Source organism: Saprolegnia parasitica, assembly GCF_000151545.1.
Source record: "Saprolegnia parasitica CBS 223.65 unplaced genomic scaffold supercont2.80, whole genome shotgun sequence".
NCBI lineage: Eukaryota > Oomycota > Saprolegniomycetes > Saprolegniales > Saprolegniaceae > Saprolegnia > Saprolegnia parasitica.
This window is the reverse complement of record NW_012156474.1, coordinates 16,244-44,232: the sequence shown is the minus strand read 5'-3', so window position 1 is coordinate 44,232 and position 27,989 is coordinate 16,244. Positions and strand designations below refer to the sequence as shown.

The window sequence follows — 27,989 nt, the reverse complement described above, 5'->3', positions numbered from 1 at the left end:
ATCTTGCATTTCCAGGTCGACGTGGCTACACAAACACGCGGCGTGTATACGAGGCCTGCCGCTCCGTGGGCGTGCCACGTCATGTCCAAGCCGGTGGTCAGATGTATGCCCGCACATGTCGCAGCCCAAACCGACGGCGATGGGCGAAACGATTGCGAGGCCAAGCTCTCTCCGCACATTCTGCCATTCTGCCATTCACCAAGTCCCTTCAACTACAAGCACCATGACGCTTTCGGCCGACACGATCCGCCTCGTCAAGGCCACGGCGCCCGTCGTCGGCGAGCACGGCTATGCGATCACGTCGCAGATGTACTCGACGATGCTGCCGAGCGACCCGAAGATCTCGGCGCTCTTCAACCCGACGCACCAAGTGGTGCTGCCGGGCGAGTCGCGCGCGCGCCAGCCCATCGCGCTCGCCGACGCCGTCGCCGCGTACGCCAACAACATTGACAGTACGCCGTCCTTTCTCTTGGCATCGAATCCTATTGATGATCGATATTAGACCTCGGCGCGCTCACGGCCGCTGTCGAGCGCATTGCACACAAGCACGTGTCGCTCGAGATCCTGCCCGAGCACTACGATGTTGTGGGCACGCACCTCTTGGCGGCGATTCAGACGGTCCTTGGCGACGCCGCGACGCCCGAGATCGTGGCGGCGTGGGCCGAAGCATATGGGTTCCTCGCCGACGTGTGCATTGCGCGCGAGAAGGCGATCCGCGACGAGATTGGGACGCAGACCGGCGGCTGGTACGGCTGGCGCGACTTTGTCGTCGCCAAGGTCGTCGCCGAGTCGAGCGAGATCAAGTCGTTCCATTTGCGTCCGGCCGACGACAAGCCGCTCGTGGCCTTTCGCCCCGGCCAGTACGTGGGCGTGCGCTTTGAAACCGAGCACTTTACGACGCAGCGCAACTACTCGCTCTCGATGGCACCCCGTACGACGATATAAATTGGAGAAGATCTCACACGCTTGCTTCTCCTTGTAGGCAAGGACGAGTACCGCATCACGGTCAAGCGCGAGGGCCCTGCGGCGTCCGGGTGTCCGATGGGCAAAATCTCGTCGTACCTCCACGACGACGTCCACGAAGGCGACACGCTGCAAGTGTCGGTGCCCTGCGGCGACTTTTTCTTGGACGTCAACGACAGCACCAAGCCCATCGTGCTCCTCAGCGGTGGCGTCGGCATCACGCCATTGGCGGCCATGGTCCACGACCTCCTCGACAAGAAGGTGTCCAACCCGATTCTGTTTGTGCACGCGGCGCGGTCGCCGGCCGTCGAGGCGCTTCGCGACGAACTTCGCGCGCGGACCTCGGACAATGTGTCCTTTGTGAGCGTCTACGGCACGCCGGTCGACGGCGAGCGCCACGGCCGCCTCAGCGCCGCGCTCCTCGACGAGATCATTCCAAACAAGGACGCGCACTACTACTTTTGCGGTCCGCCGGGCTTTATGCGCAACGTGCGCGACATTGTACTATCGCAGTGGCACATCCCCGCGGCCCAAGTCCACTACGAGTTTTTCGGCCCGCACGATGCGTAATCGATTCCGCACATGATCATCACTGTAGTTTTCGTTGGTGGAAAATATTGTCTGTTATGGCAATCGTGCAAGGCAAGACAATATCGGCACTGTCGGCTGGTGTCGACGTTGCTTGCATAAATTGGGTACAGGTAGAGAAAGGGCGCTCGCGTTGGCACTTAACGAATCTCAATGTTGGCGTAGGCTATCGATGGACGTCGCTGGCGGCGCTGGCACAGATACGCGAGCCCGAACATCCCTAGACCAAGCAAGGACCCAAGGACGAACCCAAGGCCCGAGTTGGTCGCTGACGACGTCGTTGGTGGTTGTATCGTCGGGTCAAAATCCATCGTTGTCGTGGCGACCGTGTCGTTGAAGAGAGGAATTACGAAAGTCTGGACACTGGTGATGGCCAACTGGCTCGTGTTGAAGAGGACGCCGTACTCGAACAAGGTCGTCGCGAGCCACTCGGTCGCCGACGCGTTGAGGAAGAACGCTTGGACGCTAAGCATGCTCGAGGGACCCGTCGTATGAATCTCTGCGACCAACTCTGTGCGCGAGTCGCTCCCGGCATCGTGCGGCGCCGTGTGGATGGTGACGGGCCACGGCACACTGCCGTTGGTCGCTTGGGCCTCCTCGAGGAGCTCTGGCACGTTGACCTCGTACGCTGCCCAATTGCTGGCGGAAATCCCTTGGACGCTGAGACCAACCAGTACGCTGTAGTTGGTCACGCTATAGTCCCCATGCACCATCGGCGCGCACGAGAGATGGCACAGAGCCCGAGGGTTCACACTGCGCTGGCACTCGGTAACCCCCCAGATGTAGTCGGTGCGGCATTGCCGCTCCATGCAGTGGAGGAGACCGGGCACGCAGACGCAATCATCGTAGTTGTACAGCCGACGGCACGCCGCATAGTCACGCTGACAGAGCCGACTGCTGCACGACGGCCGCGACCAGTACGTTGTCGCAGTAAAGACGACCACAATGGGCACGGGTCGCACGATCCAGAGCGGCGTCGGCGCCACGTACACATAGTGCGGACTGGGTGTTGCGGGGGGCATTTGGGGGCGGACGAGCGGCCTCGGACCTTGTGCTGGCTTGGGTGCTGGTGCTGGAGCTGGTTTCGGTGGTGCTGGAGCTGGTTTCGGTGGTGCTGGCGCTGGTTTGGGTGCAGGAGCTGGTTTCGGTGCGGGAGCTGGCTTGGGTGCTGGGGCTGGAGCTGGCTTGGGGGCCGGCTTGGGAGCTGGTTTCGATGCTGGCTTGCCTCCTCCCTTGGCCATCGTGCCCGGCTGTCTATATTAGGCCTTGTGACCGATACTATATCAAGTTGGTCCAGATAAAACGCGATGACGTGGCATCCCTGTTGCCATGCATGCTAAATGAAGAGTTGACGTTGTTTTGTATTAGAGCCTCGTGACGGTCCCTTCTTCTCGCCGACGCTTGCGGTCCTTCATGCTCTTGGTGCGCGTGACGACGCGGCGCTGCATATCGACTTGCTGCAGATGCTCGCTCACGACCGCGTCCCCGAGGTACTCGTGGCACGACGGGTGTTCGTACAGCGCTTCGAGCGCCGAGAGTGTCTTGAGAATCGCATTCGCACCTGGCCACGGCCCCGCCGACGCCGCTTCGTCGGCGGCCATCGCCAGCGGTGCGTCATGCGACTCGACGCGGAAGAGTCGCCTCTCCAAGTCGTCCACGATCGCTTGCTTGAGGATGTCACTGTCAGGTGTGTCAGCGTGGAGCCAGGTTAGCAACTCGCTTCGGACATCCAGCATGCCCGGCGTCGGCGGAAATACTTGGACGAGCTCGTCAATGAGGTCGGCGTCGCAGTCGCCGTCGGGCGATGGTAGCGCTTGATCGCTAAAGAGCAGCGTCGTTCGGCGCCACTGGTCCTGGAGGCGCGTCGGGGCGATGTCGTCCCAGGCATCTTTTAGCAGCTCCATGGCTTCGACAATGTGGGGCGGCCGGCCGCAGTCGAGGCCCGCGCTGGGCTTGGTTCGACCACGCTCAATGCACTCGCGCAGATCGGCCTCGGGTTTCTCAGAAAAGCTGAGCAAATCCAGAATCAAACGAAACTTGTAGCGCAGCTTGAGGCTGAGAAGGAGGTCGGCGCCCATGGACACGTACAAGGCCGGTGTCTGCGGCGGCAACAGCATTGTCGTCACGTTCTCCCGCGTAAGTTCGGCGAACTGGCCACGCGAGTTGTCGAGGAGCAACACGACAGGACGCGATGTGTGGGCGCGCACGGACGGCACAAAGACGGTCTCAAACCAGTGCTTGAAAACGTTGCCATCGACGCACCACGCCTTGCCGGACGTAGCGTACGGCAGCGGGAACGTCTTGCTCTCGCGGTACCGCGCTGGCAGCGAGTGGCCGCTGACGTCGACGACGAGCGGCGGCAGCTTGTGCGACCCGGTCGCGTTCGCACACACGAGGAGCGTCGTCCGGTCTTTTGGCAAGAGATCTTCAATCATTGCTTCGTAGTGCGGACAAAGAACCTCGTAGTGGGGCAGCCAGCGGTAGAAGAGGTCAGTCGCCTCCATGCTGTAGACGCACTCGGGCCCGAACGATGCGAGCTTGACGCGGAGCGACCGGAGCTGGTCCAAGGTTGCGTCCGGCGTCACGGCCGACGACTCGAGCTTGGCACTGGATGTCGTCTTGAAGCCATACCGGTTTAAGAAGCGGTAGTACCAGCCGTTGGACGCGACAAAGTTGGGAATCTGCGCGTGGGTGCTCAGGAGCAGCGCCTTCTCCATGACCTGCGCCGGCGGCACGACGATGCGGTGGGCCTCGAGCGCGTGCAGCCAGCGGTAGAGCTTCTCTTCGAACGGCTGCGCGATCGCCTTGGTGCCGCGCTGCCGCCGATCACGGTGCGCGACGCTGCCATCGGCGTGCCGGCTACGGATGGCATCCGCGTTGTGCGACAGCTTCGTGATGGCCGAGCCCGAGATGCCGTAGCGCCGGCCGAGCTCGACCTTTGTCATGTTGGGCTCGTTCTCAAGCAGGTCCAGGATCTCGAGTCGCTCCTTATCTGTGAGGCGCTTCGCCTTGGTCGGCGGCGCAGCCTCGGCCATCGTCGCGACTTAACGCCGTAATGGCTTTTCGGACCTGTGTTCAGTTGGCCTGTAAATTCGTCCGCTTCCTTGTTTTTATAGACGACTGTCGGCTACATACACCGGTATGCGGATGCCAACCAGCACCCGGATAATGTGCACATTGTATCCGGACGCCATCCTCAAAGATGGGGCTCGTCGTGGCCCTCTGGACTGCAGCGCTGGCGCTGGCTGCGCTCTGCGCGCAGGCCGAGCGAACGTACTCGGAAGACTTGACGCTGCGGCCTCTGCATGGCCTCGGTAAGGTGGCCGCCCACTTCAGCTTCCTGCACGAAGTCGACGGCGACACGGCGCCGAGCGCGCAGCACTTTGACGTGTTCCCAAAGCACATTCGCCAGGTGCTGCACAAGTTCAACGTAAGCGAGTTCGAGCTCACGTTCGCCAATGGCATGTGGCGCCACGAGCAGTGGGGCGATGCGTGGGACGCTGCTCCGTTCGGCGCGCTCTTGTCTGCTGACGTGGCATCGCGCGACGACTTTCACGGCCTCGCGCAGGCCCTCGCCGGGATCTTCTCGGCGTCGCTCACCAAGATGGACGGAGTCGCTGTGCACACGCATGGTGCTCGGTTCTTCGAGAGCAACTTGCCGCGTGAAGAGCTCTGCACGGAGAATCTAAGTCCGTGGCTCAAGCTTCTGCCATGCCGGTCGCACGCCGGCCTCGGTGCGTTCGTGCATCCGCTCCACGTCCTCGATAGCGACTACGTCTCGATGCGCCTTCGAGTCTCTCGGCAAGCAACCAAGCTCTCGATGCACCAGACGCTCACGTTCGTCAAGCGCGTCGACGACGGCTGGTCGCTCGCGTCGGCGCTCGGTGCCACGACGGCGTCCGTGTGTCTCTTGGCGACCGAGTCGTTGATCACGACCGAGCTCGCGTCCGAAAAGCCTGCGTTCGTCACGATGCCGGCCGTGGCCATCGATCGTCACCGCAACATCTACAAGCACATATTGCCGCTCGCCGGCCTCCGCTCGGTGCACGAGCCGTGGCTCGCGACGCCGCCGCCACCCGCGCCCAAGTCGTTCTGGCACTCTGCGTCCGTGCACCGATACCTCACAGGATTTGGCCAAGTCCGTGGCGGCGTCGCGATGCGCGTCCTCAACAAGGACCCGAAAGCACCGCTGCAGATCGCGTACAACGAGACCATCCCGTCCTTTATGCGCGTGTACTTTAGTTCGCTTCGCGTCGCGATCAACGGCAAGCGACTCGATGGAAACGCGTCGTCCGTGGTGATGACACCGGCGACGACGCTTGGCGCACTCACCCACCTCCGCGTCGTGCTCACGCTGCCGCCGCAGAGTCGGTTGGAGCTTGCGTACGCGTTTGAAAAGAGCTTTCTGCCCATCGAGTCGCACCCACCGGACGCCAGCCGCGGGTTTGACGCGCCGGCTGCCAGTGTGCACGTGACGCGCGGCCGTCACGCGACGATATTGTACACGGAGCCGCTGCTCGTGCAACTGCCCGTGCCCGACTTTAGCATGCCGTACAACGTGATCTGCCTCACGTCGACGGTCGTGAGCATGGCGATGGGATCGTTTGTGAATACGCTGCTGCGGCACGAGCGAAAGCGCAGCAACCTCGGCAAGCTCGTCCACGGCCTCAAGCGGCTCGTCAAGCGTCTCGTGCGTCAGAAGGAGAAAACCGACTAAGAGTCCGATTTCAAACAGACTTTCTATCGCGCCTTCGCTAGCCTTTTCAACCAGGTTCCGAGGTGTAATACTCTCAGACGCAGGAGAGGCGTGTCGCATCATGCTTGGCTAGTCCATTGCACCAACGACCACTTGCGCATCAAATCGACCATCAATCGTATTGTGTGAATGCGATCTATCTATCTATCTATCCATCTATCTATATATATATATATCTGTCTATTCAAGTATCCGTAGAGTCTCAACTTGTCCCAAAGACACTTCAACGGCTCTTGACTAGGCCGGCAATTTCTCGATGTCGACTGGCGCTCGTGTCGGTGCTAAGCGACACGTGGTCTTGTGAAACAGTGTTTGGAGGCATCGAAACAGAGTTGAGTACAGTGTCTACTGCGCTGCTCCCAGAACATGCCACGTTTCTGGCTGGGACGGTTCGGTGGCGTACTACAGATTGCAGAGACCAAAACGACAACTCAACATCGCGACAACGCATCCGAACCAAACCTTGAAGACAACCGATCATCATGCAGCTAGCTCTTCTTCTACGGGCACCAAATATTGTCGAATTAGATTAGGGAGGCGATTAAATTAAGGCTCGAGGACGTCGTCCAAGTAGGCTGTGACGCTCGCGTGGCCCGCGTCCACCGCAGCCTTGCGCACTTCGGCCCAGCCGTCGTGTCGGGTGACCCGGGGCACCAAGAATTTGACAATGTCGAGCATGCCGTGCATGGCCGCCGAGACGAGCGGGATCTGGACGTCCATGCCGTCTTCATAGAGGAAGACGCACATGTCAAACTGGCCGACGCGGGCGGCGTGTCGCATGGCTTCGATCTTGTTGTCGCAGTAGCCGTGCTGGAGGAGGAACTCGGCCATCGCAAAGTCGCCGCGGGACGCTGCCCAGGTCAGAGTGTGGGCGCAGCAGCCCTCGGTTCGATGGGCATGAAGGTACTGGACAATGTCCATGTGGCCTTGGGACGCTGCCCACGTCATCGCCCACTCGGTGCAGCCTTCGGTGCGGTGGTTGTGGAGGAACTCGATGGTCGCAACGTGGCCGTTGTAGCCCGCCATGTTCATGCCGTACTCGGTCATGCCTTCGTTGCGGTGCGTGTGCAGAAACTGAACGACGTCGAGGTGGCCGTTGCCCGCCGACCAGTTGAGCGCCTCTTTCGTGCAGCCTTCCGTGCGCTTGAAATGCAGGAATTGGACGATCGCCAAGTGCCCGAGGTTCGCCGCCCAGTTCATGGCTTCCGTCGTGCAACCTTCTCGGCGCTGCTCGTGGAGAAACTGGACAATGTCCAAGTGACCACCGCGCGCGCCCCAGTCCATCGCGAGGTGCGAGCAGCCGCCAAAGTCTTCTTCATGGAGACGCTTTAGGATCGGAAAGTGCCCCGCCACGCCGCCAAGTCCATGGACCGGAGCGACGTCGCCTTGTGCCGCCAGTGCGCTGAGAGGTGGGCGACGAGGTCGTCGTGGCCGTAGTAGATGGCGGTCTCGGTCACAAGCGGCGCGACGTCGGGCAAGGCTTCAAAGAGCTGTGCGAGCCGGTCGATCGAATGGTCGGCGAGCCACGGCAGAAGGAGTGCATGGAAGGGCTCGAGCTGCACCTGGAGGCGCTTGTCGAACGGTGTGTTGACCCACGCCTTGTAGTCAAAGCCGAGGAACGGACGGAGGTCTTCGAGGATACCGTCTTGGAACGACGCGATGCTGCGGACGATGCCCGCGACGCTCAGGGCGCGCAAGGCCGGCGACTCGCGCGTGGTCGGCATTGCTCTAGTACACGAGAGCGACAAGATTGAAAAGTGAGCGACGATCAACAACAACCAAGTGTCAAGGCCGCAGCAGCTGTGCCACGCTCCAACGCATGCGCCTTTCTTCGAAAACCGCGTTGGGCGAACGACGACAACCGACGACGTTCGATGTTTGATGGCTTGCATGCCATGGCTTTCTGCTTCCGAATCGAAGACGATCAGCAGGTCATCCAGTGGTTGAGCGACGACAACCAAACAAAATGACGCGTTGATTCTTCAGACGTGGCACCAAAGGGTCACATTTGGATATCTTGCGGTACAGAACCGAGCGACGTGCCGTAGCCCATGGAACATACACTGCAAGTGCGATATCAAGTGCGATCGAGCAGTCGTGTTGAGTTGCTGGCGTGGGAGCTCCTGCGATCGGATCCGAGTATCGGATACCGGTACAACGACAACTCATACATACTTTACGAACGACCCTTCGCATGCATCATCGACAGGCCCAGCGACGTGCTCGTGGGGGGGCCAGCGGGGACCTCGAGGCATTTGCTTTGGGCCCACTAAAGGTAATATTTGCTACTGTCGAAACCACCCAGTCGCGACGTCGGAATCGAAGCGGCTTGGACCAGCTACAGTGTACAGTGTAAGTGAACGATGGCTCCGATTGATACGAGAGCAGGGCTCGATTCTCGGCAGGACCTTCCATTTCTAACTCCTCTCATAACCAAGTGCACCGCTCATCATGGAGCTAGACTACGATCGCGTCGACGTGGTAGCTGTCTCTGCTTTCTACCCAGTATATAGGGTGCCATGCCACAAATAATCTTGCTCGAGGCATCCATGCCGAATGCTGGCAAGCATTCTCATATCTCTCGTTGAGGAGAATCCCATGCTGAAGTTTTTGCAGATGGATTCGAACGGCGCTTGCATCGCGACGACGAGCAGCAGAGCCACGTACCATAGATTTGGGCCTTGGTTGCAGCTTGCTGAGTGGTATGCGAGGCACGAGACTGGAAGGAAGAGTATATTATCCAGACATCCGAGTACGATCCGAAAACCCCTTTCCCAGAGGTCTATAACCATCTCTTGGTCAGCTGGAGGATCGTGGTTCTCATACTTGGTAGCAGCTTGTAGGGCAGGTATATCCAAGCGACAAGCCCCTGGGGCGAAAGCTATAATAGTGTACAACTTTTAGTTTGGTTTTGCTGTTGATTTTGCTTAATATGTATTGACAAGCGCCCTGGTCGCTCGCCAATATAAATATGTGTAACCGCCAGTGGAGGTTTCGCATTTACCACGTTTTTCACTTCCCAACCGTGAATTATCGATACAAACCAAGTGCATTGCATTTCACACATCAGCTTACTTTTTTACACACGGATTCTGCGGTGAAAAACAGCGTCAGTTCCAAATTTACTCCGTCCTGCACACCCGACCGAGCAACTGACCCAGCATGCTCTCGACCTTCGTCGGCCACGGCCTCTTCCCGCTCGGACTTCTCTTGTCCGTAGCCGCGTCCTTCGACCGACGAGAAGGCTCATGGTGCTAGGTTCATTCTCCTCATGCTTCCGGCGCCATGCTTCCTCGCGGTGCGGATCAACGCCTTCATCGAGGTCCTCCTCTTTGCCTTTGAGTTTGCCGGTCTCTCCCTTATGGCCTGGCTCCTCTGCTTTGGTATCATCATTCTCGTTAGTACGTCCCGTCGCTGTCGTCCATGACTGCTCATGCATGCGGCGCTAGAACAAGCCTCCGTCGGGGTCTGCATCGTTCTCGACGACGACGCGACGCAGGCCTTCAAATGGGTCGTCCAACGAAACTTTTGGATGGGTGTGAGCACCGCCATGACGTATCTGGCCGTTGGATTCCTTTACTACTTCAAGAAGCAAGTGACCGATATGACCTGCCGCCGCTAGAAGAACGCGTCGCCGGCCTCTTCTTCCTGTGCTCCATGCATCCTGCATATATGTCGTCGTCCAAGAGACAAGCAGTCAGCGATACGTGTTGTCGCTTCTTAATAAAACCAAAACTCGACGATACTCACGATAATGACGACGATGACGATGCGGTAGCCGGCCGTGACGGGCCAACTCGAGGGACAGACATTGTAGGTAAAGTTGGGCCCGAGGTGCTTTGTCTGGTTGCCGCCGGGGCAGTACAAGACGTACGTCAACGACGCACCCACGACGATGACGAGGTGCAGGAACCGAATAAAGTACACGACCCAGTGGTGGACTCGGCGGCCGCGACCAGGCTGGAGCTCGCACTTGAGCCGCTTCGACTGCTCGTCCAGCGTCAACTTCGGATCGTTGTCGACAATGACGTTGGCGTATTGGCGCATGTCCCAGTACAGCCAGCTCTGGATGACGTCGGACGGAAAGAAGAGGATTGCTTTGATGCTCGTAAAGCTAAAGCCTACACCATCGATCCATCCATACGGTCCATACGATCCATTTCCACGACGCCTACCTGTCTTGAGGTGCGGCTTTTCCTTTTGCTTGGCGTGGATACGCTTGTAGTAGACGACGTGGACATTGTCCGGGTTGGTGGCCGCCTACTCGATCCACCGGATACGGACGCGTCAAGAACGACAGGCGTCTACCTGGCTCTCGATCATTTCGACCCAAATCGCCTTGGGAAACATGCTCTGGCGGCGAAGGACGTTGGCGTACACGAGGCCTTTCGAGACCCAGCGCGCGCAGTTGCCGCTGGGTCGGGACGGCAGATGAAACACTTCGCGGAAGAGGTTGTGCCAGAAGCCGCCCGTGATCTCAAACTTGACGCCTTTCCCATCGGCACGGAAGCGGTGCGAGGTCGCGAGAAAGTGGTGATGCAGCGCCATCATCGACGCTGGGTTGACGTCTTCGATACGCACCGAGCAAATGTCCCGGGCGAAAATCCCGCCCTACAGTACGATCGATGCGCACCCATCTCGACACGACATAGAAATATGCTACCTTGCCTTTGACGCCGAGGATGTAGTCCTCCGGGTCGTCAAAGAACTCGATGAGCTCGCGGCCATCCCCGGGTCTAACAAAGGGTGTTAGGTCGCCTCACACGACACGACGTCACACCTGCAAATGTTGACGAGCTTTTGCGCGCCGTCCGGGAGCGTATAGCTACGAGATCGTTGACAATCATGATGATTCGATTCGAAGCAGACATGCGTACCGGACGGCCGAGTGTGCCCAGCGTCCGAGGTGCGACGGGTGCAACGGGTTCTTATGGACGAGGACTTCGACGACGAGGTACTCGATGGCCGGTGGCTTGGTTCGACCCAAGAACGCATCAATGTCGTCCTACTCAAGCTGCATACGCAAAGGCGGTATAGAGGCGTCGCGTACCAGCGAGAAGGCAAGAAGATCCTTGCGCGACTGCGCGGCTGGCCGGGCGACGAACCCCGTTCGCTTGCCTTTGAGCCGCTGGATCGCGTCCAGCCACCGGTGTGATGGCGACGCCTGTTGCACCTTGCGCACGGCGTGGACCCAGCGCTGCTTGGAGCGTGACGGCGTCCGCAGCAGGTGCGGGTGCTCGCCGCTGCTCTCGCCGCTGCCTGTGCTGTCGGTGCTGTCATGGTGCTCAATGTGCCGGGGTGGCGACATCAAGATGCGGATGCGGTGCTCGTGCCTGGGCGGCGTCAGTGGCACGCGCACGACGCGTGGCGGCAGCAGAGGCGTCGACTCGGCCATGGACTATCAGCTACTGGGCAGCACCAGACCGCCTGCCCGCATTGGCATATCATTGCGCTCTTCCGGCGTCGGCAGGGTGGTGGCTATACATTGCTACAATACAATACCACTGTTGGCATTTCAATACAATACAGTAGTGTACTAGTAGACCGAGAAAATAAATACTGCCGGGTTGTGTTGTGTCGTCGCTCCTTGGATTCCAACGAATTGCGCTACATGAGTACTTTTTCCCAGCGCTTTTTTCATGTTACGCGGGCACATTGGCGATAGTTAAACTTTTCTAAGCGAATCAAGGGACAGGCCGCCTCTACACTGTAGTGGTGCCTAAATTTTGGATGGATCGCAAGGATGGCACGACGTGTAAAGAGACGATCGCCTGGCTGCCGAGAACGCTCTTTGAGATCTCTGAGACCCGCGCAGCTGCCTCGTCTGCGTCGACGAGCCTTGTCGCTGTAGGATGCGCTCGCCACCGCCAGTCGAGCCGTGCACCGTCACCTTTGAATGGGTGATTACGTGGTTCCGAACTTGTCGATTTTGAGAAAGCTACTCTGGTCTCTGCTCTGGTCTAGGAATCGTGGGTACCAAAGTTGACATGGCTTGCAGTAGTAGTTCATCGAAGCGAGGACGCAGCATGAGCTCGCAGCATGCAAATCAGAGGTCACGCTGACGAGGCCAGATTCGAGCTCAGAAGCCGATACTACTGGCACCGAGTAGCCAAGGAACTAGATTCTCGGCACCTTGACGCAGGTCGACAAAAGATGTATTTTATCGACCGAGGCAGCGTTCTTAAGATTGACTCGATCGACGTCAGCGATCGCCAATGGCGCGTTCTTTGAAAACTCCCGCCATTGGGGAATGGAGCCAGAGTGTCGTGCACTTCAAACACGGCCCAACACTCTTCGCATCTAATGTGGACGCTTCGCATTACCACTCGACCAAATGCAATCCTTGATGACGCCCGAAGCGCTGTACGAAGCGAGTGCGCAGGCCATGCTGTGGGACGAAGCCATCTCGATGGCGATTGCGCAGGACGTGGAGCCCACGACGTCGCACTCCTTTTACCAGCTGGCCAAGCCCGCCTGCATGATGCTCCTCGACCACAAGAGCGACGACGTCGCGGAGAGCATGCGTTGTCTGCTTGCGTCCCTCGATGCGTCCGAGACGCCGATGATCGTGACCATGTTTCCGACGCCGCTGCCAGCGGACTCTGGGCTCGAGGCCTTGGGGTTTGTGCGCTCGCCGGGTCAAACCATCCGCGCCATGGCTCCTCTACGAGACGTAAGACAAGAGTCGCCATGCCCTCATGGCCTACGCGTGTGCCGCGTGTCGACGCTGGACGATGGTAGTGCGATGTGGACCGACCGCGTTCGCGTCGAAGCGATCCTCTTTGGGTATCCGCCGACAGGCTACGTCGACCGGCTCCGCGTGGCCTTGGCGCACATGTTTCCGCGCGACGTGCACTGGCTCGCTTACGACGACAGCGATGTCATTGGGTACATGACACTGCGCTACACGCGCGGCGTGGCGTACCTTCAAGGCGCAGGTGTTCTGGCCACCCACCGCCGTCGCGGCCTCACGCGGCACCTCCTCTCGCTGGCCATCCGCGACGCCATGGAAAAGACGTACACGACAATGGTCACAACGGGCTGCGACGCACCTGCTGAGGCTACGTGGACGGCCCTCGGTTTCTCGCAGGTCGTGGGCACCCTCGAGTCGTACAGCCGCGCGCCATCGTCGTCCTCTGCCAGTCCCTAGTTGCTTTGTTCTCACGGTGGCGTACCTAACGTATCGATTGTCTTCCTAGCCTTTTGCTGGCCTACACATGCATGCATGAACGTACACCAGCTTGCCGCGTGCTTGATCTTGCTTGGCATCGCTTCGTTGTGGGCGCGCCAGCAAATCGCGTATTCTGGCTTTTGCACCAATCACTGCGCATACAAAGTGCAAGAGGCGAAAGGGCCGAAAAGCCAGTTGTGGGTGCACCTTCGCTCGATTAGGTGCGTATTTCCAGACCAGCCATGGCGGAGGCGACGCTCCTGGACCTCAAGGCGATCCACGGCGAGGACGTGCTGAGCGCGGACCTCACCTTCACGTCCGGGCGCGACGCCAAGTACTTTATGCAGGACTACACGTACAACATGAACAAGAGCATGCGGCTCCGCGCGGGCAAGAAGAGCGGCAACTCCAAGACCTTTGTGTGCACGTGCGCGAGCTGCGACTGGCGCGTCATTGCGACCAAGTGCAAGCGCAAGAACGAGGACGAGTACTTTTACTTTTCGACCATCCACGACGTCCACAGCGAGAGCTGCACGTCGACGCGCAAGGCCAGCGAGCGCCAGCTCTCGCTGCTCACGTACAACCCGCGCGAGCACTCGATCTTGCTGCCGACCGCGACGAAGAAGCCGCGCCGGGAGAACATCGTCGAGCTCGTAGGCACTCGCATAGAGAGTGTGGCGTGTTACCGTCCAATTAGGTCGTCAAGACGCTCCTGGATGAGAATACTCTCGACCACCGCAAGCTCTCGGTCAAGGCGATCCAGACGCTCTTCCAGCAAAAGCATGGCGTGCCCGTCAGCGCCCACAACGCAACGCGCGCCAAAGAAGTGCTCAAGACAGCGAACGCGTACGCCAAGGACGACGGCAGCGCGATCCTCGACGCACCACCGATGCTGCAGATGATGCCCCAGCTCCAGGTACCGACATGATGGTCGACGTCTGCTTAGTCGTGGCGACGATAGTACCCTGATATCCAGCTGCTCGTGGGCAAAAACAAACAGGTATCTACTGGCTGTCCTTGCCGACAGAAGCAGCAGCAGGCACCGTATTAGGTTGCGCAGCTGCTCATGGAAGCCGTGCAGCACGGCGACATCTCGGCGCTGCGCACGCTTCTGCACAACACCAAGGTCGACCTCGAAGCGATTGACGCGGTATGTATTGTACCAGTAGTGTACCAAGAGGATCGCACACCTGGCTAGTTTGGCTGCACGGCACTCATTGTCGCAACGGCCACCAAGCACCTCAACGTGGTCAACTGCCTCCTCGATTTTGGCGCCAACACGGAAGCCATGAACTGGGTTGATGCGCTTTCGTCGAATCGTCTCGCTCAGCGAAATACTGTGCGCGTAGCAAGGTCTGACGTCGCTCTGGATTGCCGTCCAGATGGATCAACTCCACATCGCCAAGTGTCTTCTCGACCACAAGGCCAACATTGAAGCCACCGACGAGGTTTCATTGACAAATCATCGCACTTACGAGCACACGTGCGTAGCACTCGCGCACGCCACTGCTGTTTGCGTCGCAACAAGGCAATTTGAAAATGGTCAAATTCCTCGTCAAGCGTCGCGCCAACCTCGAAGCCAGCGACGACGTACTCCATGCCTCGTAAATACCTGCATCAGACATCCTTTCTCCCGCGCATAGGACGACAACACCGCGCTCTTGCTCGCGATCCAGTCCCAGAAGCGCGATGTGATTGATTTTCTGATCAAAAAAGGCGCCAGCACCAATGTCCGCAACATTGTACGACTGCGCACACGTTGTATCAACGTATCAACCAGCACATGGCGTAGGATGGGATGACGGCGATCGGCCTCGCGAACGCGGGCTCGTCCCTTGAAATCGTGCACATGGTGGCCCACCCGTCGCAGACCGTCGCTGAAGTTTAGTACAAAGTGTCGTGTGACCCACGTATAATTTTGATTTTGGCGATTGCGACGATCTGTTTGGGTAATTTCCACTGAAAAATCTTCGAATTCGAACGGATTTGTGGACAGACCCGATTGATTGATGTTGCTGGATACCACGGCGGTCGCTTGCGCCGTCGTCGGCGCCTGCAGCTTGGGCCTTGGCACGCTCGGCACGAGTACGTAGCACGTACTACGATTGCCATTGGATCGATCGCATCGCTAGTGTGCGGCAGCCACGTCACCGACACACCGTACTGTCCGCCTGTCCGGCGCGGCCTTGGCCCTCTCTTGACGCTGGTCGGGTACGGCTCGCTGCTTCCTGTGCTCGCGTGCGTTCTTGCGATCGTCCGCGACGCCTCCAAAACCAAGCAAGAAACCATCGCCCTCCTGTTGGACGCTTTCGCGGTGCATCCAGCACTCATTTACTTGTAGGCGTTCAAAGCGACGGTACACGGTCTACCGCCAAGGCGAAGTCGTCGCGACGCGCTTGAGCGTCTATGTGTACGTCGCCCACTTTGTGTCGAGCTACGTACGTCGACGCGCTGTCTATCGTCTCGGAATGCACCGATTTGTGTAGAACAACTCTGTGTGGGAGGCTCTCGTTCCCATGCTGCTGGCGCAGCTTGGTGTGCACGGATCGCCGACTCTGCTGCCGTTAACAATCGTCAGCATCAGCCTCTTTGTGCTCCCGCTTCTCTCGCAGTATGTCGACGCGACCGACCGCTGGCAACTGCTTCGCACCACGACGTTGGCATGGCCCATGGCGATTTCGCTCAGCGCCGTGAGCTTGCTCGGCGTAAACTGCACTCGCGCCGACCACCCGGCGCGATTAGCGATGCTCTTCGTGGCCTACGTCTTGGCTGCCATGGCACACTGCGTGCGGACGCTGCACGCACTGGCCCTGCAGCGGGACTGGGTCGTCGAGCTTGCTCTTTTGTCCCGCACGCCGCTCGGAAGCTGGAACGTTGCGCTCAAGCAGGTCGACCTCGCCGCGCGGCTCATCGCGCCGCTCGTGATCCTGATGGTCATGCGGATTCCAGTCGACGACGGCTCGGCGCCGTGGCGAACCTCGCTCGGTCTCTTTCTGGTGTGGCAAGGCATGCTGATGCCGCTGCAGTGGGCGACACTCCGGGACCTCTACCGCTTTGCGCCGTCGCTCGGCCACAAGACGCTCAGTACGGCGGCCGAGGTGAGTGGGTCGCGGTACATGTCTCTTTGGCGCGATTACATGCAGCACCCTGTCTGCCGCGCGGGCATCGCAATGGGCCTTCTTGCGACCACGGTGCTCCGGGACGGACATCCGCGCCCGTGGCTCACCCGGCACCTCTCACCGAGCTGGGACGCAGGTAGACGTATCCGTATTGTCATGGCATAGCACAACATGACTCGGCGTAGGGGACGTGGGCGGCGTGGCCATGGGCATGATTGGCACGCTACTCTTTCCCTGGCTCCTCGCCTGCGTCCACCCGGTTGAGAAGCTCGGACTGGCCTCCATGTGGTGGTACCTCGCCTCGCTCTTGCCCATTGGCCTCGCTAGCGTCGAGACGCTCCAAACGCGCAGCGTGTGGCTGCTGGCGACGATCGCACTCTCGCAATCCGCGCGTGTGTGTGTCGACCTCGCCTTATTGCAGATCATGCAAGAGTGGGTCGCATCGACGCGGCGCGGCGCCATCAACGGCGTGCAATTGACGCTCAAGGCTGCATGCAGTCTCGTCGTGCTACTGCTCGAGCGCAGCGACGTGGAGCTTGGTCTCTTGGTCGGCTGCTCGATAATTGCGAGCGCTCTCGCCGCCATGGTCTACACGCGCTGGTACACCAAGTACGTCTAAGCAACGAAGAACCAGCGAGTGGTCCATACTTCCTCGTGCGGGCCATAATAGATGCAACGAGTGCTGCTTTACTATTTAGAGCAAAGACGCGCTTTGCGGAACCTCACCTAAGGTTAGGGTTAGTGGGAGGCAGGGAGCGTTGGTTGGACCACGGATATACATTTTACGGCCTTGGCTTGAAAGAACATGCACACATGATGGATGTCAACGGGTAACGACCTTGTGCAGCACCTCGGTGTCGATATTTGTGTCTATCTCGAGAAGAAAGTCTTGCGCACCGATCGCACCCGATCTCTGGCGCCTGTAGTATGCCGCCAAGTCACGATGCAAGCCAGTATCAAGCTACCCGAGTGGCGATTGTCGATACATTGATACCGCTGTGGGGTTTCCTCGGCCTCGTGGCGGTTGCTGCTCGAAGATCGCCGGCTTGCCGCGCCGCATACAAAGGTCCAATGGATCTGATTCTTATTGCATTTTCCTTGTTGGAGTATATTAATATTAGCACTCGCGAGGACATACCTTGGTGGATGTAGCAAGCGACGGGGCAATTCAATCGTTACAAAATAATTTAAGAGCGGTTTTGGATTTTATTCGGCTCGAAAGATCGGCCATTTTCTGGTATCCCGACAGCAAGCAGGATGCAAGCTGCCTCGCCGACGCTCGTCGGCTCCATGGTCCTCGCCACCGCGTACGTCGCCGCCACGAGCCGCTCGACGCCCGAGCTCGCTGTGAAGCTCATTGCGCTCGGCATGGCCGCTGCGGGCTGGCTCCGCGCCAGGGCGACTGCGGCGAGAAGCATGCCAGCAGCGACACCAGCACCTGCCACTCACCAAGACGACAGCGACGCTCTTTGCTTTGTGAAGCGCGAGGGCTCCAAGAAGGCGCGGGACGTGACGCTCGAAGAGACGATTGTCGAAGAGAAGGTCGAGAACGGGCGCATGGTGCGCACGTGCTCCAAGCGCATGGCGACGATCGTATGCCCACCAGAGGAGAACGAGAAGCACATCCAAATGTTCCTCAAGAACGATCGCAACGTCCTCGACGCGATTGCCGCGCCACCGGCCGAGCCGTCGAGCCCCGTGGCTGTGCCGACTGCCACGCCGCCGACGACAACGCGCATCAAGCGCAGCACGTCGTCAACCACGATCGGAGCACCACCGAGCGCTATGCCAAGGACGAGGCGAACGAGGCGCATCCTTGGAGCGACATGATGGGGCCAGCGGCGACATGGCTTGCCGAGAAGGCGTGGACAACGGTCTCGGAGGGTCTTGTGACCATTGCGCTCTGGTCGATCTGCGGTGTCTTGTGGAACTCGGCCAACAACTTCAACTCGGATGCGACCTTTTGGAGCCTCTTTTGGAAGAAGCTGCAAGACGAGTTCAACACAACGTAACGAGCATCAATCCAATAGTATACTTCACAGTCCCTGGATTCGGTTAGCGGGCTACCTACAACTCGAAAAGCGCAGCTAGCACATGGTCTCGGCCGAAATCTTCTCGAGGAAGAGCTGACTCAGCTCCCGCGAGTGCTTGGCGAGCTCCAGGAGCGTGCTGCCGTCCACGTCCTGCACGCGGATGTTGGCGCCCTTCTTGATCAAGAAGACGACGACTTCCATGTGGTTGTGCTTGACGGCAATCATGAGCGGCGTATTGTCATCCTACACAAAATCCCAATCACATTACTTCCATTGCAAACTGGCCACGCACCTCGTCGCGGGCCTCAAGGTTGGCGCCCATGCGCAAGAGCAGCTTGACAAGCTTGAGGTCACCGCGCTCGGCCGCAATCGAGAGCGCGGTGCGGGAGTTCTACGCAGACCAGCGGCGCATCACGCAAGGGTTAAAATGCGGGTGATCGCGTACGTCGTCGGTGGCTTCGACGTGGGCTTGGTGCTCGAGGAGCGCCTTGACAATGTGAAAGTGGCCGAGAAAGGTGGCCAGCACGAGCGACGTACGGCCACACTATTGGAATGGTTTCAACTTGATACTTTTTGAACTGGATAGACTGTATGTACCTCGTCGGTCGCTTCGGTGCGGGCGCCAAATTCGAGGAGGAACTTGACAACGTTGAACTGACCAGACTTGGTCGCGGCCAAGAGCGCTGTGCATCCGATATCATCGCTCGACTCGGGGCTCAAGCCTTGCTGCAGAAGCGACTTGACAATCTTAAACTGGCCTTCTGCGATCGCATCAAACATGACCCCCACGGGCTGCATTGGCTACAAGATGGCGTGAGGGCGATTACAGAGAGAAGGCAAGGTCAATGTACTGTCGGCATCATGGGCATGGACGTTGGCAGCACCGACGCCATGGCCGCGACGTGGCTCGACGGCACGGGTGTCGACGGCTCGACTAGGAGCGTGCATATGCTGATCGCTGATGCTGGACGAGACGAACGTACCGACGAGGTTGAGCTCGGGGTGGCGGAGGCAAAACATCTTGTACCACGACGACTCGAGCTTGGCCGGGAGACTGTCATACTCTTGGAGAAAGAGGTGCGACGCTTGCTCAATGATATCCTTCTTCGGGATCGGCTGACCCTTGTTGGCGGCCGTCGAGACAGCGACCCATTGGCACAGCGAGAGCTCGCTCGTGTGGCTCAGCTCCTTCTTCATCGTGTTCTTAATGTTGAACTTGTCCTTGAAGCTCTGGATCCAGCGCAGATTCAGGTTGTCCACGATGCGTGTATTGCGCTCCGGAATGATATAGTCCTTGTTGTACGTCGGGTGCGTCGAGGCCTCGACGAGCGCCTTGGCCATGCCGAGGAGGTCGCGGTTGCCCCACGTCGCCGTCTCGACGTGGTTGTCCATCGCGTGCTTGAGCTCTTCGTAGAGCCACGCGGTCCATGGCAGCGCGCGGCGGCCACGGCCCGCGCGGGCCTTCTTCGAGTGCGGCATGTGCTCGGTCGTCTCGATGTACACCTTGCTCTCCTTCCACCAGCGCGTCGCCTTCATGTAGTTGGCCTGCGTCGACGCCGCGCAGAAGAGCTCGGGGAACTCGAGGATCGCGCGCGACGCGAGGCAGTGCTTCTCGGGCTTCATCTTGACGCCATCGACCGCCGACCGCTTCGCCTCGAGCTCCTCTGCCAGCTTCTGTTCTTCCGCCACCATCCACTTCATGACGCGGAGCTTGTCTTCATGCGTCGCCACGTGCTGGACGTTGCGCTTGCGGGTCTTCTTCTCCATCACGGGCAGGTGGTGGGGCGGCTGGTCGTCGAGGAGCAGCGCTTCGTGCGGGCCTACTTCCGGCTTCGTGCTCTGCATCATGGCCAACACACTAAATGACCGGTCACGCGTCAGTTGAACGAATGTATTACTGTTGGTACTGGCTTGCTTCTACGCGTTGTGATTGGCTATAATTTTACACTATTTCATTGGATGAAATTCAATTGTGAGAACAGCGTTTTACTGTGATTGAATTTGAATTTCGCGCCAAAACCAGCCACCCGATCCCGCACTTGTTGCCATCGCGCCGCTGCCACTTGAAAAGATCTTGTCGCGAGCGAGCTACTACATACTTGGTAGGTTTTCACCTACTGGATAGATTTCGCTGTGACGCAACGTATACGTGGTCGCGGGGAATACAAGGTACAGTGCAGGTGTACAGTGTTCCTTGCTTGACTCGTTGAGCAATTGTTGCGACGACTCATCTGTAGCAAGATGCACTAAAGTGGGTAAATACACTAGTATTCTTGCCTTGTCGACTCTACTAGTAGAGTACTAGTAGATGGATGCGTTGCGTCGTGTCGATCGCAGTCACCTACGGGTGACGCAACCGTCCCATGTGCTTCCTCCGTCCTGCGACCCAATGCAAAATCTTATATCAACGTGTTCCGCGTTATCTTCCATACAAAGAGTTCGCATACGTAGTGCTACGCCTGAATGCGTGGGAGTTGGCACCAGCACTTGATCGTTCGGAGTGAGCTACGCACGGAGAGATCCATCCCCAATGCAAAATTACGCACTGAATGACTACCCTCATTCATGAGTCTCTACATATTTGGAAATACCCGCAGCTTGACGTCGCACCAATGAGAAGACGATACTCGTGGGGCGGAGCAGAGTCCGCTTTTGAGTACGTGTATACTGTGTCCATAGTCTGGCTACATCGATGAACGCAGGTGCAGCATATGCCACGACCCGTACGATGAACAAGGACTGTGGCAAAGAATGGCTGCACACATACAACGCGTGCCCGGTCTGTACGACACCAATCGAGTCCTAATAGCACCACTGTCTCTCCACAGCGCTCGTCATTGTACTTCGAGTTGATGGCCTCAAATTCACCAAATTTTCATAGTTGAGAGTGCTCTTTGGGCTTGAGGTATTGCTGGTGGGCACTGATGGGCATGCAATGTACCGGCTTCCTCGGTAGGATCACTTGCGAAGTACCGCATCAAGAGCCGTACAATTGTAGAATCCGAAGTATGGCTTCCGAGAAAGCGATGTGGGACTGCCACGTCAAAAGATACACATCCGGATAACCACCGCAAAAAGCCGGATAAACTTCATTTTCCAATCGACCAGCAGGCGAGCAAGCACCCAGACCTCCTCATGCCCACGACCCGAGGCAGCGCAATGGTGCCAAGCGCGACAAGCGCCCGCGACCGGACAATATCAACCCCCGCTGTCGCAACCCGCGCGAAGACGCAGGGGTCGAGAGAGGCCGCGGAGCGCAGGCTCATCGCGGACCTCCAGCTCGAGAACGCGACGTACAAGGAGGAGATAACCGAGCTCGAAGACGAACTTGAAGCCATGGAGGACATGACGAAAGAGCTCACGGATGCGCGGAAGAGGTTGACACAAGCAGCGATCGAGCGAAAGGAGGTCGAGGATACGTGGCAGAAGCAGGTTCAAGCCCTCGAGAAGCAACACAAGGCCAAGAAGATCGCTCTCAAGAAGCAGCTTCAAACGCAACGCGCAAGTGTCGAGACGATGACGACCTCGATCGAAGACGTGCGTCAGCAACTCGCAGATGAGAAGGACCGCGTCGCCGACCTTGAACGGCAGCTCCGCGACGAAACGTCGACGAGCCGCTCGTGGAAGGTACATTCCTATGCGCAACTTTCTGTTGACACACAGTCTTCCGCAGGACCGCTTCGAGCAGCTTTCGGCGCAAATCGCGACAGCGGAGCAAGAAGAGAAGACAGATGCTCCTACCCAGCAGCAGCCAGCGATCCGCACTTGGCGCGTCCTCGTACCTTGGTCGCAAGACCCAAGTGCAGTACGTTGTCCAGACCTCTAGCTGTCGCAGTCATCTCAATCCCTTTGGTATTTCGTAGCCGAGTCGCGTTCTTCCTGCTGTGGCCCCAAGCCCAGTAGCCGGGACCGCCACGTATCAACGCATCACACGACGACGACCGAGCTTTAGCGATGAAGCACCAGCCGGGCAGCGCCCTCGGCTCCTCCCGCCCGCTCATTTTTTATCAGCTCCACAAGCACAAGCTGTGATTCCAATCACTATGCAAGATGTCAACCCTACATTACTTCAGGCCCGCGAGCCGGCGTCAACGGAAGGCAACATGCCTGAACCGATGACAACGGCTCCGATGGACGCCCCCGTCGCTGATGAGGCGCTGGACGAGATATGGGCACGTGCTCTCCAGACCTATTCCGCTATCTGAACTGACTCGTCCATTTCGTAGCGGACAACGCTGCAAGACGAGATGCATGCGCGCGTCCAGCAGGGAGTCGGCGCAGATCTCATTGCCGATTGGTGCCATGTCGCCCCAGCGTACATTGCACTGCTACCATCTCAGTCGGTGCCCGAGTCCTCCAACCTGCAGTGCTTCGAGTACGTTCACCTTGCGATAACACTCGGGGCGTCTAACAGCATGATACTCAGATGCTGCATTTGCCTCGAGTCGTACAAGGTCGGGGAGGACGTGCTCACGCTGCCGTGTGCGCATCTCGTGCACACAACTTGCGGCAGTCAATGGCTCCGCCGAAACAACGCGTGTCCCTCCTGCACGACGCCGCTCGTATCCTAAATGTCCACCAGCTAGTAGCTAGAAGATAGTAAATCCTTCGTCGCACAGCTTTGTTGCACATGACAAGTTGTTGGCATGCATGTATTGTCATAGTATTGTTTTCTCGATTTCGTACAGTCCCGTTAACGCGTTAACGACGAAAGATCTTTCAGCGACTGCACGGGATTGGCCAATCTGTGGGAAAATGGATTATAATGGCCAATCAGCGCCTAGTTTGGAACGGCATGCCACCGGTCTTGAGCGAAGAGCTCGAGAAGCTCGTGCTCGCAATGGTGCGCCCGCTGCCGGACCTCGTCCGGTGGCAGCTCGTCTGCAAGCGCTGGCGGCGCCTGCTCACCGACCCGACGTGGCTTCCGCCGACCGTGCTCGACATGGACGTGCTCCGGCCGCTCTCGGCGGCGCAGTACGCGGCGCTTCTCCAGCGGTGGGCTGCAGCTCGAGAGGTTTCCCGTGACGCGAGCGGTGTAGGTGGCGCGGTACTACGGTACTGCAAATGACGCTGCAGGCGACGATTCCCCACGAGCAGCAGTGGCACATGGACATTGGCCGGCACCTGGACCGCCTCTGCGAGCTGCGCCTGCGCACGACGTCCACAAAAGCGGTCTTGGCCATCCTCACGCATTGCCGGCAGCTCCATGTACAACGTCTTTGTTTCGAGAAGCGCTCATGGCCTATGCTAGACGCTCGAACTGCTGGAATGCCGCAGCTTGGTGCTGCCAAAGCTGCCCGAGCCGGTCGCGCTCGCCGTGCTGCAGATGCACACGGCGACGCGACTCATGCCGACGACGCTGGCCAACTTTCTGCGCAAATGCCCCGAGCTGAAGAGCTTAACCATCACAGGTAGTACCTCCAGGATAATCATCATCTGACCATCACAATATGTCGTGTCGCAGCCGGATCGGGCGTCTCTTCGAGCATGTTGACCACGCTCGTCCAAGGATGCGCCAAGATGGAGCGACTCATCTTCAGGTAGTATCATTATCGCCGCATATAAGGAATATAGGAGAATGCGTATCTAGTCAATGTGGCGCCATTGCAGCACCCGACGTTGCTGCCTTTCTTACGGCCTTTGGCCACCAGCTCAAATGGCTCGACCTCTCGCACTCGAGCACGGGGCCGAGCATCAGTCTCGTGAGCACTCGCCATCCGTGTATCAGAAACTCACTCGATCGCATCTCCTATAGAATGCGCCAATTGCGCTGAGCTGCCTCGAAGGTCTTGTCTTGGACAGCATTCGAGTTCAAGATGGCTTTTTGCGATGCTTGGACTGCCCGGTCCTCTGTGTCCTCTCTCTGCAGGTACGATCACCTCCTTCATAGAGTACCAGTTCTTACATGTGGCGGGCTTAGAACTGTCGGAATCTTTCGGATGAGGGTCTTCGAGCCTTCATCGCCGCCGGTCCTCGGCCCACCTTGCGGGCAATCGATCTCAAGGTCTCGCGTCACTGCCTCCGTGGTCCGAGTACTGACGTAGGTCGTGTAGAACACCAACATTTCCGAGACGACCGTGACAACGATCGAGCGCATGTGTCGGAACTTGACGCACTTGGGCGTCGAGTCGTGCCGCAGCTTACCGCGGGCGATGCGGCAGCGTCACGCATTGCAAGCGCACCTGCACCCGTCCGCTTACGAGCGTGTGCTGGTCGCCGCCAACACCATTTCAAACCAAAGCGAGCGACGGCTCTTGGGTGTCGATTCGGGTGATGACGACGACTACGTTGGGCCGGGCGATGACGAGGACGCGCCACTCGTTCTACAGTACCCTACACTCCACCGAAGTAAGCGGTCGCGCCACCGCTAAGTTCCAAGATTTTCTTATGCAGAGCCGCATCGTCTTATCGTAGAATACGTTGTTGCTTGGTAGTGCATCAGGCGTCCTTCTTCTCGAGAAGGTCCCACTTGTTGCCGTACAGGTCCTGCCAGACAACAACCCAGCCATAAAGCTCGTGACGCGGCTCTTCGCAGAAGACGACGCCGTTGGCCTTCATGCGCTCGTATGTCGGACGGAAGTCGGTCGTGTTGAGGAAGAGCCAGACGCGGCCGCCGCTCTGGTTGCCAATGGTCGCAAGCTGCGCGTCGCCAACAGCCTGCGCGAGGAGGAGACCGCCGGCCGTCGCCGTCGCGCTCGTCGGGTTGACGACGACCCAGCGCTTCGTGTCCGACTGGCGCTCGTCGCAGACCAAGTGGAAGCCGGCCTTCTTCGTGTAGAACTCGATCGCTTCGTCGTAGTCGCGGACGACCACCGAGACGAGGCCGAGCGTGCTGGGCATGCTTGCTTGATCCAAAAGGGCAAAGTGAACCGTATCCGGATACGCCGGGTGGTTCCCGCCGAATTCGGTTGCTGTCGTTTCCCGCCAACGTTTTCGTCGCAGGCTCGGTGAACAGCACCATATAGTGGACAGTGCTCTACTCTATGATGACTCGACTAACAACATCTTCTTGCGTACTCGTACTCGTACCTTCCAGCGCTATGGCTCGCGTTGGGGCCGATGCTCGAGACCGACTGACTGTACAGGTGGCTCCCTTGGACGCTCACCAGATTCCTCGACAGCGCTGTCACCGCACCGTTCCCAAACCGTAAATCGCGGCCCTTGGGTCGATTGTGCGCGTCAGAGTCGGGCACTCTTTCTGGCTTATACCAAGGCCTTGCTTATACTTACCCAATACAGTAGTATTAATAATGACCGCGTCTTCCACGGAGCGCGGGCTTGGTTTTTAGACGATTCGCTTGCGGCCAAGGCCTCTCACTCCTGCCCCACGTCGACAACGTCGACACTTGTTCTAGATAGAGGTGGTGCCATCACTGGCCACGACGCTCAGCGCTTTGCGCGACGTCAGCTCCTCACATGTTCCGAGGTCACCAACGCGCCTCCCATGACATCACAGCATCGCGTCACGAGCACATCAAAAAGTCCTAAATCTTCTTGCTGGTATTAAACGCATGCCCATCATCCATTTCGACAGGAACAAGTTGTATATGTACTCGCATAGAACGCGGCGCGGGAAATGTACTAGCGTGGGTGATAGTTTCGTCGAGTGCTTGGCCCGCCATTTTGCAGCATGAGTAGCCAGTACAGTCCGACGTGGTATCATTTCATCGAATGAGATCGCGTCTTTATTCTGCCGCCGTCGGCTTCCAGCGAGTAGCTAGCGATGCTTGCGCTCTTGAGCCCTGTATGCACGCGATGTAGAAGGGATTTTGTCGCCGGATTAACCCATGGGATTATCCAACGACGCTAGATGGGGCGAGATCAATCTATTGGATAGTGCTGGTGGCGCTGGAGTTGGCGAGCTGGCGAGCCGTCGAGCATGAGAATCATTCCGCAGCCATCCCCTTCTCCGAGAGCTACTGAAGGATCCATTTGTGGCCAATCAGCGCTGGTTTCCATTCATTTGGCTCTTTGATTGGCTAGCTTTATAGAATCTCGGAAGGACCAATCGTGGCGCCGCTCACATGGAACAGCTGCGTTCCGCCAATGAAATCGCTTGGAAAATGGAAGCCGGTGCATCTGGCCGCGAGGTCACTCTAGAATTTGCCACGAGGTCGGGAGCATGGCTCGTATCCACGGTGCGCAGATCATCATCATCTACCTGCGCAACTTGAGCCTCGTCGTCGCGATCCTGTCGCTTGTCTCGCGCATCGTGCATCACCTGGGCCCGTGGCGCAAGACGACGCACGAGACAGCCGCGCTTCTCTCGCGGCCATCGCCCATCATCATCCACGAAGTCACCACGTCCGAGGTGTTTGACTTGCCTGCCGACGTGCTCAGCTCGGTGTCATCACCGACACTTGTCCAGCGGCAGTCGTCCTTGATCCGCACGCAGTCCTTTCGAAGGGCGTATGTAGCCAGCGCGCCGACGCCATCGCCCGTCGTGCGAAATTGGCGCCAGCGCGCCTTGCACTACAGCGTTCGCATTTGCAAGAACGCGCTCGAAAACTGCGTGACGACGCTTGCGACGATTCTCTTGACAGGCGCGATGCTCGGTGTGTACCAGAGTCTGCAGGGCATCGAGCCCCAAGTCGACTTTGCGACGTTTGTGCGGCAGCAGGTGCACCGCCTCATACGCTAGCCCTAGTCGTCATAGTATATGTGTCGACCTATTTACCAGTATTTACTCTTCTTGCAATTGCTTTTTCTATGATGCATGCTGGCGGCTCTTAGACAACCACCAACTAAACGACTACGAAGAGACGGCCGCTCGAATCGAAAAAAACACGACGTGTGAAGAATAGATACATAGGATTGCCACGCATGATATGCAAGATAGTCGACGCACACAACTACGAACTTAGTTGATGCAGAGAATGGTGCCGCCAATGGAACGCGGCGCCGGCGGAGGCGAAGGCACGCTGCCGCCGAGCTTCTTGCAGTAGCATGTGCCCTTGGCGTTGATGGGCTGCACATAAGCGCCGGTCGGCCCGAGGTACCACGCAAACGCGTCGGCGTTGCCGTTCGCCATGCACTTGGCGCAGTCTTGGAACGACCCCAAAAAGTTGTTGACGTCGCCAGTGTGCGGCACGTCGTACTGATCGTAGCACGCCTTGTAGTTGTGCGGGATGGAAGCGACGGCCCCGGCGACAGCCCCGGGGGGCACGGCCTTCATCCACACCGGGTAGTAGTTGTCGGCCGCCTTGTGCAGCTTGCATGTGTTATAGTACGTCGAGTGGGACACGCCGGCGCAACCCGGTGTGCTCGCACACGACGCCTGGCACGCGGCAAGCGTCGGAACGGTCGTGGAGATGGAAATGTTTTCGCCCTTGAGCTGGTAGCCAGCGTCCGAGACCCAC

At 58.5% G+C, this 27,989-nt stretch overlaps 15 protein-coding genes across 15 annotated transcripts; 9 read left to right on the top strand and 6 right to left on the bottom strand.

The window, feature by feature from the left end:
- Positions 1 to 160: 160 nt before the first annotated feature.
- Positions 161 to 1,548, top strand: SPRG_12721 (hypothetical protein). The gene is made up of 3 exons (XM_012351438.1): positions 161 to 452; positions 503 to 931; positions 983 to 1,548. The coding sequence occupies exons 1-3, from the start codon at positions 224 to 226 to the stop codon at positions 1,531 to 1,533; spliced, it is 1,209 nt and encodes a 402-aa protein (XP_012206828.1). The 5' UTR covers positions 161 to 223; the 3' UTR covers positions 1,534 to 1,548.
- A 143-nt stretch (positions 1,549 to 1,691) lies between these two features.
- On the bottom strand, positions 1,692 to 2,573 carry SPRG_12720 (hypothetical protein; the record flags this gene model as incomplete). Its single annotated transcript, XM_012351437.1, has 1 exon — positions 1,692 to 2,573. One exon carries the CDS (start codon positions 2,571 to 2,573, stop codon positions 1,692 to 1,694), a length of 882 nt encoding a protein of 293 aa, XP_012206827.1.
- Positions 2,574 to 4,753: 2,180 nt separating this feature from the next.
- SPRG_12719 (hypothetical protein) lies at positions 4,754 to 6,300 on the top strand (the record flags this gene model as incomplete). Its single annotated transcript, XM_012351436.1, has 1 exon — positions 4,754 to 6,300. One exon carries the CDS (start codon positions 4,754 to 4,756, stop codon positions 6,266 to 6,268), a length of 1,515 nt encoding a protein of 504 aa, XP_012206826.1. The 3' UTR covers positions 6,269 to 6,300.
- Positions 6,301 to 6,853: 553 nt separating this feature from the next.
- Positions 6,854 to 7,591, bottom strand: SPRG_12718 (hypothetical protein; the record flags this gene model as incomplete). Its single annotated transcript, XM_012351435.1, has 1 exon — positions 6,854 to 7,591. The coding sequence occupies one exon, from the start codon at positions 7,589 to 7,591 to the stop codon at positions 6,854 to 6,856; it is 738 nt and encodes a 245-aa protein (XP_012206825.1).
- Positions 7,592 to 7,635: 44 nt separating this feature from the next.
- SPRG_12717 (hypothetical protein) lies at positions 7,636 to 8,031 on the bottom strand (the record flags this gene model as incomplete). The annotated part of the gene is made up of 1 exon (XM_012351434.1): positions 7,636 to 8,031. One exon carries the CDS (start codon positions 8,029 to 8,031, stop codon positions 7,636 to 7,638), a length of 396 nt encoding a protein of 131 aa, XP_012206824.1.
- A 1,438-nt stretch (positions 8,032 to 9,469) lies between these two features.
- SPRG_12716 (hypothetical protein) lies at positions 9,470 to 10,057 on the top strand (the record flags this gene model as incomplete). Its single annotated transcript, XM_012351433.1, has 3 exons — positions 9,470 to 9,519; positions 9,566 to 9,708; positions 9,757 to 10,057. The coding sequence occupies 3 exons, from the start codon at positions 9,470 to 9,472 to the stop codon at positions 9,927 to 9,929; spliced, it is 366 nt and encodes a 121-aa protein (XP_012206823.1). The 3' UTR covers positions 9,930 to 10,057.
- SPRG_12715 (hypothetical protein) lies at positions 9,991 to 11,702 on the bottom strand (the record flags this gene model as incomplete). Its single annotated transcript, XM_012351432.1, has 7 exons — positions 9,991 to 10,428; positions 10,483 to 10,567; positions 10,616 to 10,918; positions 10,971 to 11,043; positions 11,088 to 11,132; positions 11,185 to 11,312; positions 11,358 to 11,702. The coding sequence occupies 7 exons, from the start codon at positions 11,700 to 11,702 to the stop codon at positions 10,028 to 10,030; spliced, it is 1,380 nt and encodes a 459-aa protein (XP_012206822.1). The 3' UTR covers positions 9,991 to 10,027.
- Positions 11,703 to 12,653: 951 nt separating this feature from the next.
- Positions 12,654 to 13,457, top strand: SPRG_12714 (hypothetical protein; the record flags this gene model as incomplete). Its single annotated transcript, XM_012351431.1, has 2 exons — positions 12,654 to 12,928; positions 13,049 to 13,457. 2 exons carry the CDS (start codon positions 12,654 to 12,656, stop codon positions 13,455 to 13,457), a joined length of 684 nt encoding a protein of 227 aa, XP_012206821.1.
- Positions 13,458 to 13,685: 228 nt separating this feature from the next.
- On the top strand, positions 13,686 to 15,420 carry SPRG_12713 (hypothetical protein). Its single transcript, XM_012351430.1, has 9 exons — positions 13,686 to 14,131; positions 14,176 to 14,394; positions 14,440 to 14,478; positions 14,530 to 14,628; positions 14,677 to 14,775; positions 14,828 to 14,926; positions 14,970 to 15,068; positions 15,122 to 15,220; positions 15,271 to 15,420. The coding sequence occupies exons 1-9, from the start codon at positions 13,721 to 13,723 to the stop codon at positions 15,364 to 15,366; spliced, it is 1,260 nt and encodes a 419-aa protein (XP_012206820.1). The 5' UTR covers positions 13,686 to 13,720; the 3' UTR covers positions 15,367 to 15,420.
- A 67-nt stretch (positions 15,421 to 15,487) lies between these two features.
- Positions 15,488 to 17,315, top strand: SPRG_12712 (hypothetical protein; the record flags this gene model as incomplete). The annotated part of the gene is made up of 5 exons (XM_012351429.1): positions 15,488 to 15,563; positions 15,611 to 15,776; positions 15,820 to 15,916; positions 15,965 to 16,733; positions 16,783 to 17,315. 5 exons carry the CDS (start codon positions 15,488 to 15,490, stop codon positions 17,214 to 17,216), a joined length of 1,542 nt encoding a protein of 513 aa, XP_012206819.1. The 3' UTR covers positions 17,217 to 17,315.
- Positions 17,316 to 17,854: 539 nt separating this feature from the next.
- Positions 17,855 to 18,609, top strand: SPRG_12711 (hypothetical protein; the record flags this gene model as incomplete). Its single annotated transcript, XM_012351428.1, has 2 exons — positions 17,855 to 18,301; positions 18,346 to 18,609. The coding sequence occupies 2 exons, from the start codon at positions 17,855 to 17,857 to the stop codon at positions 18,607 to 18,609; spliced, it is 711 nt and encodes a 236-aa protein (XP_012206818.1).
- SPRG_21181 (hypothetical protein) lies at positions 18,609 to 20,480 on the bottom strand (the record flags this gene model as incomplete). The annotated part of the gene is made up of 6 exons (XM_012351482.1): positions 18,609 to 18,873; positions 18,923 to 19,021; positions 19,076 to 19,174; positions 19,228 to 19,431; positions 19,482 to 19,564; positions 19,614 to 20,480. Coding segments are annotated over 6 exons (1,541 nt in total), but the record flags the coding sequence as incomplete, so codon positions are not given.
- A 1,309-nt stretch (positions 20,481 to 21,789) lies between these two features.
- Positions 21,790 to 24,070, top strand: SPRG_12708 (hypothetical protein; the record flags this gene model as incomplete). The annotated part of the gene is made up of 7 exons (XM_012351427.1): positions 21,790 to 22,257; positions 22,304 to 22,408; positions 22,857 to 23,005; positions 23,057 to 23,112; positions 23,415 to 23,625; positions 23,670 to 23,838; positions 23,882 to 24,070. 7 exons carry the CDS (start codon positions 21,790 to 21,792, stop codon positions 24,068 to 24,070), a joined length of 1,347 nt encoding a protein of 448 aa, XP_012206817.1.
- A 903-nt stretch (positions 24,071 to 24,973) lies between these two features.
- On the bottom strand, positions 24,974 to 25,491 carry SPRG_12707 (hypothetical protein). The gene has a single exon (XM_012351426.1). It carries the CDS (start codon positions 25,468 to 25,470, stop codon positions 25,069 to 25,071), a length of 402 nt encoding a protein of 133 aa, XP_012206816.1. The 5' UTR covers positions 25,471 to 25,491; the 3' UTR covers positions 24,974 to 25,068.
- Positions 25,492 to 26,735: 1,244 nt separating this feature from the next.
- On the top strand, positions 26,736 to 27,312 carry SPRG_12706 (hypothetical protein). Its single transcript, XM_012351425.1, has one exon. The coding sequence runs from the start codon at positions 26,753 to 26,755 to the stop codon at positions 27,269 to 27,271; it is 519 nt and encodes a 172-aa protein (XP_012206815.1). The 5' UTR covers positions 26,736 to 26,752; the 3' UTR covers positions 27,272 to 27,312.
- The last annotated feature ends 677 nt before the right edge of the window (positions 27,313 to 27,989 follow it).